The sequence below is a fragment of the Alligator sinensis genome, unplaced genomic scaffold (genome assembly GCF_000455745.1).
Source record: "Alligator sinensis unplaced genomic scaffold, ASM45574v1 scaffold246_1, whole genome shotgun sequence".
Classification (NCBI taxonomy): Eukaryota; Metazoa; Chordata; order Crocodylia; family Alligatoridae; genus Alligator; species Alligator sinensis.
This window is the reverse complement of record NW_005842367.1, coordinates 340358-353848: the sequence shown is the minus strand read 5'-3', so window position 1 is coordinate 353848 and position 13491 is coordinate 340358. Positions and strand designations below refer to the sequence as shown.

The window sequence follows — 13491 nt, the reverse complement described above, 5'->3', positions numbered from 1 at the left end:
CCGCTACCCACCACCATTTGCTGCTGCTGCTCTGTGCGCGGTGGCCACTGCCACCCCTCCCCTCCCATGTCCAACTGAAAACCCCTGCCTCAGGTAACCGGCATTTTTAGATTACTAACACCCCCCATTCCCCACTCATGCTGAATAGCAGAGTGGTATTTGGTATTTTTCTGGTTTTGAGATGACAAAACCCCTTGTTGAAAGGAGTATTTCCGGGGGCAAGGGGAGGAGACTTCTGGTGGCAAAAGTCAGGGTTTAGGGGGCAGGATTTCTGGTCACACAATGGTGACCAGGGGGAGTAGCACCTGTCAAGGGGCGGGCCTACCCATGCGGCCCTCGACAGGTTGCCAAAACTCAGTAAGCGGCCCTCCGCCCAAAATATGCCCGCCTCTGAGCTAAGTCTATGAGGGGTAGAAGACAGGCATCGATAAAGGACAGGAGGACAGCCCTGCAGATATTTGGGTTCCCCTCCTGGCCATACCTCCTTCATGATGTGGCAGATGCAACAGCTTGGCCAGAACCAGGAGACTGACCAAATGGTCCGGAGATGTTGTGTAGTGATATACGAGCGTGCATAAAATAAAAGATGCAAGGAAAAGTACATCTAGAATCTCAATAAGAGGTTCTTGAAGAGATGGAAGTGAGGTTGCAGCCTGGCATATGCATGCCACATGGGTAGCCTTGGCATGTGGCAAACTACAGAGAGTACAGGCAGCACACCAGCAGATAGGGCAAAAGCAGAGCTGAGATCAGGCATGGAGCACAGGGCAGGAAGAAAAAAGCAGAACAGCAAATCAGGCAGGGAAAGGGGTTGGAGTAGCACTTGAGGAAGGCATGGGCTTAACTGTTGGCCCCCACTGCACTAGGCCCCCTTCCAGTTGCAGAAAGGACAGGTGCCTGTGGAGTCCATAAAGCACAACATGTGGACAACAATGCTGAGAGCTCCATGAAGGAGCTACTATCCTAGGTCTGCTCTAAGTCACAGAACTAAGGTGTAATATAGGCTGGTCCACCAAGGATTCTTTCTGTCAAAGGTGTCCTGCCATTTGGTGTCTGGATGGGACAGGGAATGGTATGGAGCATAAGCATGGACACCTGGAAGTGCTGGACTTTGGTTTGACCCAATATGGCAATTCTTTATGTTCCAACCTTGCAGAAGTCAAACTGCTGATCTGAAGCTGCAAGTAAGCTAAAGAGTTAAGTTATCTAAAGCCCCTAAATATAAGAGAGAATTATATTTGGATTGTAGAAAATGATTTTAATTTAATCAGTGAAAGCAACAGAGATAAGCGTGACACACAGCAGCAGCTAGCTCCAGAGTGAAAATGGCACAGCCAACATAGCAAGAGCAAGAATGGAGTGAATTAACATGTACAAGCTGCTAAACTAGAAACTATATATAACAACATCAAAAGGGGGGGGGAGAAGCTTAATTGCAGTTTTTTCTCTTTGTACTTTAACTGAAGGTGTATTTTAATCTTGCTAATGAACCAAATACAAAGAAACATAACTTTGGAAATGAGAGGACACCACCCAATTTTTTCTGGATTTAGAAATGTCTGCTGAGTCACTTTTCAGATTTAATTTCAAAAGGCCCATTCGTTTACTTGTTAGATTTGCACTGACCTATACCTAAGTGCACTTAGAGATTACTATGAAAAAATACAACAGTATAATTAAGTTCTTTATGAAATTTTCACAGAAAATAAAAATAAAAATCTGATGATCTTGGTATAAGTATAAACCACTAACTCAGAGTGAATGAAAAAACGGAGATTTTATTTCCAGTTTAAGGCCCGCAGCTGCAGAGGCTTAGCTCACTTTCAAATTATATATTCTCTAATGAATAATTGCATTAACAGCCTACAAGTGCGGCTCCTGGGCTTGCTTACCTGTTCTCATAGAACTATCTTAATACTGTATTTTCTCATATAAACACATGCTTCAATTAAGACATGTACCCTACTTTGAGAACATAAAATGAAGAGTCGTGGCAGAATACTGACCACATGAAGCAATGCACTCAGCCAACTCACTGGCTGTTTCAAGCAAAAGCTAGTTGTGGCAGCAGCTGTGTCAGGGTTAATCATGGCTGAAGAAAAGGGAGAAGCAGAGCCCTCACCAGCCACTGCAGCCTCTCCATGCATCTGTTCCCACACATAAATCAGCTTCCCTTCTTAAGACATGCACCACAATTATGAAGGGCTAATATTTTGGAGAAAGGTAGCTGTGATATGCAAGTACATATGGTACTACTAACACAAGCAACCCCCCCCCCCCACACACACACACACAAAACAAGCAAACAAAAAAACCCCTTTACTTTCTGCCAGTGGAGCTTCACCAGATGTAGAAAAGAAGAACATCTATAAGGTAGATATGATTCAGACACTTTTAACAACCCTATTTGCCAGTGTAGAAACAGCCATGGTTAGTTCTAGAACTTCTTTCAAGCCAAGCCTATTTTTTGTGATTAACTACAATGTTTTCATCACAACCTTGTTTTTTTTCCCCTTCCTCTCCCCCTAAAGACTACATAATTCCTTCTATAAAATTCTAGTGTGCTGGAGAAGGTGTCACTTCTGTAAAATAAACACTGAGGGGAAAAGGGCACCCTTTTACAAGACTAAGACCTAAGCTCCATTTAAACTATCAAGGAGTAAGTTTTCCAGCCATGTCCTGTGGAACCTGGGGTTCCACAAAGAGACCAGAATGGGCCAAGAGGCAGCGTACCGCCATCGTGGGGCTCAGCCGCCTGACACTGTCAGTCTTCAAGATAGGGGTGGAGGTTCTGTGACAGAAGTAGTGATATGAAAGAGTCTATGACTTTAGGAAGTTTGAAAACCACTGAGATAAGGAAAACGTAAATTTTATTTCTTCCAATTATGGCAGATTTTCAGGTATATACTGGTTTTCTCCCCTGTTACAAATAAGTACCATAGGATAAACAATAGTGTGGCAGGATTGCTAAAAACCTTTATTCCCCATCTGTCTAACCTGAATCAAACATTTAAAAAGTATCCCTTCCACCGAGTTGATACTACCATTAAAGACCCAGGTCCTCAAAGGCATTTGGGTTCCTAATCCCTACTGTTTGATTTTGATAACAAATTGAAGCAAACTGGAAAATGCAAATGTGCAAATCTTTTCCAGTAATTTTAGGCATTTATTTGGAACAATGGCAACAACCTTTTTAAAAATGAAGTGCAAGTCTGAAGTTGCTGGAGGTTTTAACATTCAGCAGCAAGTAAACTTGTGAAGTTGTCACAAAGTGTACTCAATCCTGGGCATTTTAAATTCAGTCCACATATATGCTGTCAATGCAGAGCAAGAATAAAACATATTAAGGAAAACAGAACAAATACAACCACAATAAGACCATTTTTCAAGCAATAGGTTTTGCCCTATTTTAATACCACTCCAATAATACATGGTCTTAAAGGGGAAATACTCAGCACTTTTTGCTATTCTAAAATAAAGGTCACTATGGGATTTAAAGAGATTGACTTGTAAATTCAGGATCTTAATTTCATAAAAAATAATAATATATTTTGTGGGAAAAAAAAATCTACCCAAATCCTTCCACCTATGCCAGGGGACCAGAAAATAATCTATTCACAGCCCAATGTTTAACCCTTGCTCATGTTAAATACCAGTCATCATGAGTATAGGTTACAGAATGCTAGCACAATTAACAAGCATTTCTAATTAATTTGTGGACTGGAAATATGAAAGGAAAAGTACACGGACAGTGATTGTCAATATAAATTGGTCACTTCCTACATTTACAAGCTGCCTTTGCATGCTCTGGACAGAAAAATTTTATAATGCTACACCAAGAAAAAGGCACGTCCAATTTCATCTAATATTAAAGACCTACAAAGTAAGAACTAGTACATTCAACTAATGTTACTTTTGTACCACAAACTGTGCTTTACTTTCAACAGTAGCATCTTAACTCTGAATGACATGACCCAAGACAAATGGAAACAACAAACAGTAAATATGGCTAACAAAAACAAACAGATTAAACACTGACCAAACGGCTTATCAATCAAGGTTTGAGGCAGTTTAGCTACCTCTAAAAGGTTTACTTTATACTTCCAAAAAACTAAAAAGCAGTGTAAGTACCAAAGCTAATTATTAAAAAATTAAATTAAATTAAAGTATTTTTAAAGAAACAATTAAAAGCATATGCAGGTGCTGAATTAACACTATAAATCTAATAAAGTTACAAACTACTTTTCAACCTATGCCACTCCTATTGATGTGTGAAAGACTCACTGTCTATATGCAAAGTTATCCATACAAAACACACTGAAAAATGAAAATGTTCTCTCTTTAGTAATCTTAAGCATTTACTAATTATAACAGTAAAAATATTTTCAAAATTAAATTTGATTTTGAAGTTGTTCTTTTGACCATCCTCATAATGGAGGGTGAACCTATTAGAAAATCAACTCATATCCTATAATACAAGAAAGAACCCTGATTAAGTTATTCCTAAATAAAGCCATCTAGGTTCCAAAAATATTTTTCAGGTGGTGGATTTCTTGGTTAGTGTTCATGGAATCATAGAAAGTTAAGGTTGGAAAGGACCTCAGTAGGTCATCTAGTCCAACACCCAACAAGTAGGAGTCATTGAATAAAAGCAACTCCTAAAACCCAGGGGACATGTACATCTACAGGAGCTATTAATGTGCTTTAGGCTTACTACACAGTAAAATACTGCGCAGTAACCCCAGGAGCATGTCTATATGTGCACCCTGTTGGAAGCTGATTTGCTCCCCACCCTGCTCTGTCACCGCTGCAGCAGCCAGGAGCAGCTCCAGGCTCCTTAGGGTGCTAGCCAAGGATTGATGTCAGCATAGTACTGGGAATAGTATTCATTAGTTAACTGCAGCTGCAAAGCCAGCAAAACACACAGTTGAGCGACACCAACAATAAGTATGTATTTTAAATTTCTAAATAACTGAATGGCAATTAAGAAGATACCCATAGTAGGGAAGACGCATATTCTTCATATTTGTAAAGGTCAGAGTTCAGACCAAAGCCTGGTTTCTTTAAAAAGCAAGATGACTTCAGCATGCATTTTTGTTTCTGTCTTAAAGCCCAGTTTTTTATTTCTGGTGGAAGACAGTGCACAAAGGGCACTGTGAGAAAAAAATAATGTGGAATGATTCAAATAGACATGAAAAGGAAGAGAAGGAACAAAAGTAACTTTAAACTTTACAACCTTCTGCTTCATTTCCCTACCTGCCTGCCACCTTCACCAACACCACATGTAAAATGGGGAAATTCTTGCTTGCTTATCTCATGGAAACCAAGAGAAGATTAACATTTCCTTTATATAGCACATGACTATGTAAAATACGAATAACTGTTTTGAAGACTTGATTATGTACGCTAATTCCTCTTGGAATTTAATGATGTATCATGGATTTTAGACCTAAAGTTTGATTTTAAAATACGTGAATCCTGACAGAATAAAGTCTTCCCCAACCACTTTATATTATGCTCACACAGATGCTACACATGAATAGGAAAAGTTGTTTCTGTAATTAAAGCATGCTACTTAAACTCAAGAAATCTGGGTTCAAAACCATGCTCTGCCTCACACTACCCCTGTGATCCCAAGAAAATTCACTTAGGTTTTCATCATTTTTGAATTCCTCACCCTTTAATCTTGGCCAGTGTTCCCTTGTTTCCAAGGTATTAGAGACAACGAAGATCCCAATCCACCTTTTCCATCCTATTCATTATTTTACATATTTTTACCATATCTTCTCTCCTTTCCAAAGTTAACAATGTCAATTCAATTTCCAAATCTCTCTTCTCTCCCTTATTTTGGCTCCCTTTATGACACTGGTTCTCAGCCTTTTTAGACTCCAGTCTTTTTAGTTGGAAAATGTCAACTCATGGCTTTCACTTATGGAAAAGAATACAGCAATTCTTCTATTACAAAGAATTCGAGCAAGACCACAGCAGGTCAGAACATTTTTGACATTATAGATTCCTATTTAAAATCTCTGAATTTATCTTGTGAACCATGTGCAGGTGTTTGCATACCTAACAGTGCTGATGTGCACCTTGTGGGACCCTTAAAGCATATGACATCAGCTTCAAGTATGTGATCACATACTACTTTTCCATGGAAAGCCTGCCTCATTTAGTGCAAAAGACAGGCGCGTTCTGGGAATAAATCAGGGTTTATTAAAAGAAGTTATCAGATGCGTCACTTGTTAAAACTTGAAAGCATGATTGAAGCCTGGTATTATAGGAATGGGAAAGAAACTTATGGTTCAGGCAATCAAATTTAACCCTGAAGAGTTGGATTCCTTCTTTGTCTGTGCCAAAATGGTTCTATGAGATGCCAATCAAGAAATTTAGACCAAACTTTTTTCATGTGGTGCTCTTCATTTTCTGTATACCATATCCACTGGAACTGATCTGTAGGAGTACTAGGCACTCACATTAGTAAATGAAGTCCAAAAGAATCACAGTCCAAATGTCACAGAGAATTTAGTAGTTTGAAGGTGGGAGGGGAAATTATATATATTAGTTGTTATATATCAGATGTCAGCATCTTGAATTGGCCATCCAAAATTACCTGGCATTTTGACCTTATTCTGCGTGCTCTGAATTGCCATAGAGAATGCAACCTATAACCTGTGGTGGAAATTAATTTTTTGTTAAGCTCTCAAAATAGTTGATGAGTGTTGAGGAAAATGAGAAATTAGTAATTCTTTATTCAAAATAGGCCTTGAATAATATCTGGTAAATATGATGTTGGGTAACGGGCTGTAAAGACTTATTGACTGAACTGACCATATATATAAGCAAATGACACCAGGGACAGTTATTATGTTAAATCCAGGACCAATGCTTATGTTCAATCGTTGGGGCCCCTATTGTTTTCTGACATACTTATCCTCTAGTTGCCTGGAAACGAGCAAAGTAATTTTTGTACATGTGAGTTTGTCATTAATAACTGCTGCACTTTTAATGAAAAAGTTACCATAGCCAGAAAGGAGTTATTTTATTGCTGAGCAATTAGAATATAAAGTGTCATTAGGGCAAGATGGAAGCCTAGATAGGGCATTAGTTTTAGAATTAGTAAAATCAGTGAGTTTGTAGAGTATACATGCTTACAGTCTTCTTTTCTGTCTTTGTCTTTTTTTATTTTATTAAAAGAATACCAGACCAAGATTTCTTAAAACCTGACCAGTCATCTATCCTAATTAATGAGAAACATGATTATTACAACAGCCAAGCTAATTAAAAGTATTAAGTAGGAACAGAATAAAAATCTAAAGTTTGGCTTTAGGCTTGAGAGTCCAACAGCCCAAGAACACCTGCAAACTTCAGTTTGCCCCTGCAACTTTAAGAACAATTACCAAAAGTTTTAGCGGGGGTGGTGTTATTACATATGGATCATTTCTACAGCAACCTACAGCCTGCAGCTGGCTAGATCCAGCTCCTGGTGCCTTTGGATCTGGCAGCATTTGCAGCCAAGAGCCCAGGGCTTCAGCAGGGCGTTTGTGGGGGGGCATCTTCATATGCATTGCCACAGACCAGAGCAGTGTGGGTTTCAGTGGAGGAGAAGCTCTCCTTGTGCCCCCAGGCAGTGGGAGAAATGGAAAACGTGACTGGGTCCTACTGCCAACCTACCTCAAACTTGACCTGAGTCATTCCAGCTCCCTGCCAGAAAATGTCATTGACCTCTGCTCTAAACCACCAAACACTAAAAATGAGTCTAATTTTACACAGCTAGTAGGCCCACAGCCTAAGACATGAAACTGAAGATGCCAGAATTTCCAGCTTGTACTGGAATACAATATTGCAAAGTACTTATTGACTGAAATTACCTAACATACTTAATACAGCTGCATTTTTTCTTTAAAAGCCTCTACCATCAATTAATATGCCGCCTAGCACAATGGCATTAGCAGGTGCAAAGTCTTTTTATCCAAGTAACAATTCAATACATACTTTTTAGTTAACATTTCCTTCCACAAAGAGTACATAATCCACTTATACTATTCTGTATTTTTTGGCTGCACTGTACTATTGGGTGTATGACTAAGCCCCCTGAGGCAGGGCTCTGTTAGAAACTCATCACACTCCACCTATTACACAATACCATCCATACCAATAACTATATATAAGAACACAGTGCAAAGTACTATTAACTTACCATATTGCACAGTTAACAGTGCAAAACTATATCTGAACTGGTCACATTTCATACTTCCCTTGGAAAAAAATTCAACAAGCAGATAATGGTAGGAACTGGTTAAAAAAAAAAAAGATGCACTTAACATGGCAATCAGTTTTGCATGACTGGGGTAAGTATTTTGATTTTTGCCATTTGACTAACCTATAAATTTTGGTTCATTAGACATTTTCACTGGTCTGATAATTAAGTCACTAATGTTGATACTATTAATAATAATAATATAATTTTAATATGTAACTATAGCAAAATTCTCCCTTGGGACTGATAAAGAAAATCTTATCTGAGATTTTAGTTTAATAAGACATTTCAATATATTTAGTTATGGAGCATTTAAAAAATCTATTTTCATAAGGTACACAACACCTGAATGAGATTTGCAGTAGGGCAGAATGCAAATTTACAAAACAACTTCCATACTTGAAATACTTAATATATTTGAGATAAAATAGGCACAGCATTTTCCAAAAAGAATTCAATACTGGGAGTATAGTGACAGTTTACTTGGACTGACAGACTTTTTATTCACATACACTTGATCTTGCAAACCTATTTTTTTTAAAAAGAAATGGATAAAGGCCACAAATCACAAAGCAACTTTTCATGCTTAAAAACAGATTTTGGAGCTGTAAGGTACAGTGCTAAAAAGAAGAAGACAGGGCAGAGCAGCATGTTATAGACTAATTAATTCAGAAAGGCAAAAGATTTCATAAGCAACAGCTTACCTGTCAGAAGTTAAGTAGTGAATCTTAACCGTCTCCTGCCCTGCTAGCTGCAGGTTTGGTCCACATTTAATTTTCATAACTAATAAGGCACACAGTGTGTGTAATAGGGACATACACTTCCAACAGCTAAAATTAATTCTCCAATAACTATGAAGTGCACTTTTCCTCGAGTTAAGAGGGTGCCAATCTGTGTGTGTGAAGTCAGTCTACATCTGTTGAAGTCAATAGGCATCTTTTAAGTGCCTGATCTCCAAGGGTTCTATTATACAAACATACTACCCCAGAAGGTCAACATCCAGAAGATGCAAGATGCTTAAAAACTTTTTGTCATTTTTCTTTCCAGGACAGCATTCATAACATCATCCAACTATCTGAACACTGTAAGGTACAGAACAACCTTATTTATTAGCCCTGACCTTATGCACAAAGAGGGAAGATATAGGAAAAGTTTTAAAATGTCCTTGGCACAAACATCTGCTGCTGAGGCATTACAGGACAGGTGCCTAGAAAGTATCAAGCTGCAATAATAATAATAATAATAAAAAAAAAAAAAGCCTTCATTACAAGTGCTAGGTCTTGACACAAAAATACAACACAATGGCAGAGAAGCGCTCTATGGACAAGTCATATGATGTTACTTGTAAACAGTTCAACTGACTTTAACAAGTTAGAAAAACAGGGGCTCGTTGGGGTTAGGCTCCCCCGACGAGCCTAGTTTAAAGCTCGCCAGAGGAGATCTAGCACTTGTATGAAGGCCTTCTATGACCAGGTCACAAAATCCTTAGACGCAGGTGTAGCAGTGGACGTAGTCTTTCTGGACTTTAGGAAGGCCTTCGACACTGTCACTCACCCCATTCTCATTAAAAAACTATGGGACTGTGGCATCGACACCTACAGTCAAATGGGTCACTAACTGGCTTGAGGGCCGCACCCAGAGAGTGGTGATGGACAGGTCTTATTCGACCTGGAGAGATGTGGGCAGTGGGGTTCCGCAGCGCTCGGTCCTCAGGCCCGCACTGTTCAACATCTTCATCAGCGACTTGGACGAGGGGGTAAAAAGCACACTGTTCAAATTCACAGACGACACTAAGATGTGGGGGGAAGTGGGCATGCTAGAAGGGAGGAATAGGCTGCAAGTGGACCTAGACAGGTTACAAGGGTGGGCGGATGAGAACAGGATGGGTTTCAATACTGACAAGTGCAAGGTACTGCATCTGCAGTGGGGAAGAACCAGCAGCATACCTACAGGCTGGGGAACTCCCTTCTCTTCAGTGCAGAGGCAGAAAAGGATGTAGGAGTCATTCCTGATGCCAAAATGAACATGGGCTGACAGTGTGGGGACGCGGTCAGGAAGGCCAACCATACCTTGTTGTGTATCCACAGATGCATCTCAAGCAGGTCCAAGGAGGTTATCCTCCCCTTCTATGTGACACTGGTCAGGCCGCAGTTGGAGTACTGCGTCCAGTTCTGGGTGCCACACTTCAGGAGGAAAGTGGACAACATGGAGAGAGTCCAGAGGAGGGCCACACGCATGATCAAGGGGCAGCAGGGCAGGCCCTTCAAGAAGAGGCTGAAGGACCTGAACCTGTTCAGCCTCCACAAGAGAAGGCTGAGGGGGGATCTAGTGGCCGTTTACAAACTAGTCAGAGGGGACCAGCAGGCATTGGGGGAGTCCCTGTTCCCCCGAGCACTACCAGGAGTGACTAGAAATAACAGTCACAAGCTGGCAGAGGGTAGGTTCAAACTAGACATCAGGAGGTGCTACTTCACTGTCAGGGCGGCTAGGATCCGGAACCAACTTCCAAGAGAAGTGGTGCTGGCTCCTACCTTGGGGGTCCTTAAGAGGAGGCTAGATAGACACCTTGCCAGGGTCGTTTGATCCCAGTACTCTTTCCTGCCATGGCAGGTGGTCGGACTTGATGATATGCTCAGGTCCCTTCTGACCCTACCAACTATGAAACTATGAAATTCAGTTCTGTGGAGAGGCCTAACTACTAGCCAGAACACAAAGTTTTATCTTTACAAAGAAAACCATAGCACCTTTAATTTATACACAGACAAGTAAACTTTAACAAAATTTAAATAACGTACAAACTTCATTAGAAAATGTTCCTCTTTTAAAACGACTTTATCTTGAAATATGTCAAGCACAATCATTGTAAGCATGAGAACCACAAGTGAATACAAAAGTAAATCTGTATATTTTCATTAGTCAAGCTGATTGACATACATGAAGAGAAAAAGGATGAGAGCTTTAAGTCTTTTAGTTGAAAAAGGGTAGCACTTTGCTGGTAACATCATCTTCTAGCTGTCCTAATGTTTAAGTAAAATCAAGATCTGGCCAGACTAAGGTGGCACCAATGGAAAGAAAGAAATGCTTGGAAGCAGTCGCCTCCATTATAATATCCCTTAATATACAAAAAAAAAAATAAAAATACTACGTATAGCAAATTAGTCTGCACTCTTTGGATGGTTTTGAACTCCTCAACATTAGTGGATCACCAAATAGCCAAAACAGGAAAAGGAAACACCCATTTCCATGTGCTACAAGTTGTGTCTGAAGGGACATGGCTACAGTAATATATACATTCATGAATTTGAGGCTTTGTTACTGTAATTGGCACTGCACACTCTGAAAAGCTCCAACTAATACAAAACACAGCATCTACTTAGCAACACAGGTTACCAGGAACACTTCACCCATGCACTCTGCTCGCTGTACGGCTCCCCAATCATTACAAGCTCAGCTGAAGGCCTCTGCCCTAGCATTCAAAGCTCTGCAGAGCTAGGACTTACTATAGCTAACAGATCTTTTCTATAGCAAACCCATTCCAAAAGTATGTTCCATTGGAACAATGAAAAAAATTATGTTAGTTGACATCTGTGCATGCAAATGGCACAATTTTCACAGGAGCTGCAACTGGATTATAGAACTCACTTACACAAGACAGCCACAGGCTTTGCAGCTTTAAGGACAAAATGTAAAGCTTAGTTCTTTGAATAATTTATTCATGTGTCATACTCCCTCCTCCATCGCAAGTAATTTTTTTGATCAAGTATAAAACTAGCCCATCTATCTAGCTCACTGGCTTCCACCAAAAAAAGGAACTGTTATTTTTTGTTCTTGTGAAGCAGCCAGCTACTACAGTGAAGGGAGATGCACAATAAAATGAGATGGAGAGAACAGGGCAGAAGTCTCCTAGAAGTGCACAGTATTGTACATACTGGGCATGAAACCAAATCCTAGACAACTTTGCATGAGCTTCTGGGCCACAACGCTAATAACTGAGCTGCTCTGATATTTGATTGATAATTGCCTTCCATTGCTATTTTCTGCATATACTTAAAAATAATTATTTTGTGCCATTAAAAATTGAGATGTTCTATTTGCATGCTTTGTGAAGGCAATGTCACAAAAGTGCGTTGTTTCTTCTTTTTCCTGAATTTCAGAGAACCCTGCAGGTTTACTTCTGGCTTTAAACTCTTCCTCAAATTCAAAAGAAATACTGACCATTTAATGCAACTAAACATGCATTTACTTATGAAAGTCTACTGACCTTACAGAATTACTTAGTTACACTAAATAGTCAGAGAACGCCAAACTATACCTCTCTGTATAATTCATGGACAATCTGTTCTTTTTCCAATCCTGACACTCCAGAAAGCCAACTTCTATGCATCTAACACACATTATAAATGAACAATTATTAACTTTATAATGAATAACAGCCATTTGGCCTCCTAAAGCTGAATGACTTTTCTGTACTGTGGTTAACCCAGCGCATCACAACCACACTTGTTCTACGACATACATTTCAAAACACAGGAACCCAGAAGAACCTGCACATCTACCACAAAGCCTGAGTCTCATGTAGTTCACACTTACAATTCTACTCCTAACACCCCCTCCAAACCATGCTGGACTTAGTTCCTGCCCATTTAAACCATTAGCTTGCAAAACAATAAACAAATTAGCCCACTGCTACTTGAACCCCATCAGCACTTGAAGCAAACACATAAAACCACGAACAAGGCAAAATGGTACCATGATTAACAAAAGCAACTTGTGGCCCTTTGAAGAAAAGCGAAAACAGTAAATATTTCTGCGAGGCTCAGCAGACAAGGAATAGGCACCTTGAATACAAGAAAACGGGAGGCCGGAGCCCAGACAAAAGTGCCTGCTCTGGGTAGTGCTTAGAGACAAATGTTGCTGGGGGGAGGGGTGCGCTTACCTTCAAACGCTTGACCACCTCGTCGTTGGTGATCTTGTCCGTGATCTCTTTCACTCCGGGAGGGTAGCAGATGATCTTCCCATCGCTAGGAGGTTTTGGTTGGGTAGCAGGGAAGTCCATCCTGGGGCCGCTGGTGAGAAACTTTCCGTCTGCACAGTCCTCTACCGGCCTCTATCGGTCAGAAAACAAAAGTTCAGCGGAATGGCAGCGACTTTCTAACCCTCTTTTTCCAGGTCTAAACCTCAATTCGCAGAAGGCCCCACTGCTCGGCGAGCAGGCACCCGCCTGCCCCCGGGCC

At 40.2% G+C, this 13491-nt stretch overlaps 1 protein-coding gene across 1 annotated transcript in view; it reads right to left on the bottom strand.

Moving 5' to 3' along the window:
- PDS5A (PDS5 cohesin associated factor A) overlaps positions 1–13360 on the bottom strand; it is a 131637-nt gene extending 118277 nt beyond the window's left edge. Inside the window, exon 1 of the mRNA XM_025210675.1 lies at positions 13194–13360. Coding sequence (XP_025066460.1) covers positions 13194–13313 — 120 coding nt within the window. The 5' untranslated portion in view covers positions 13314–13360. The remainder of the gene's footprint in view (positions 1–13193) is intronic.
- Positions 13361–13491: the final 131 nt, after the last annotated feature.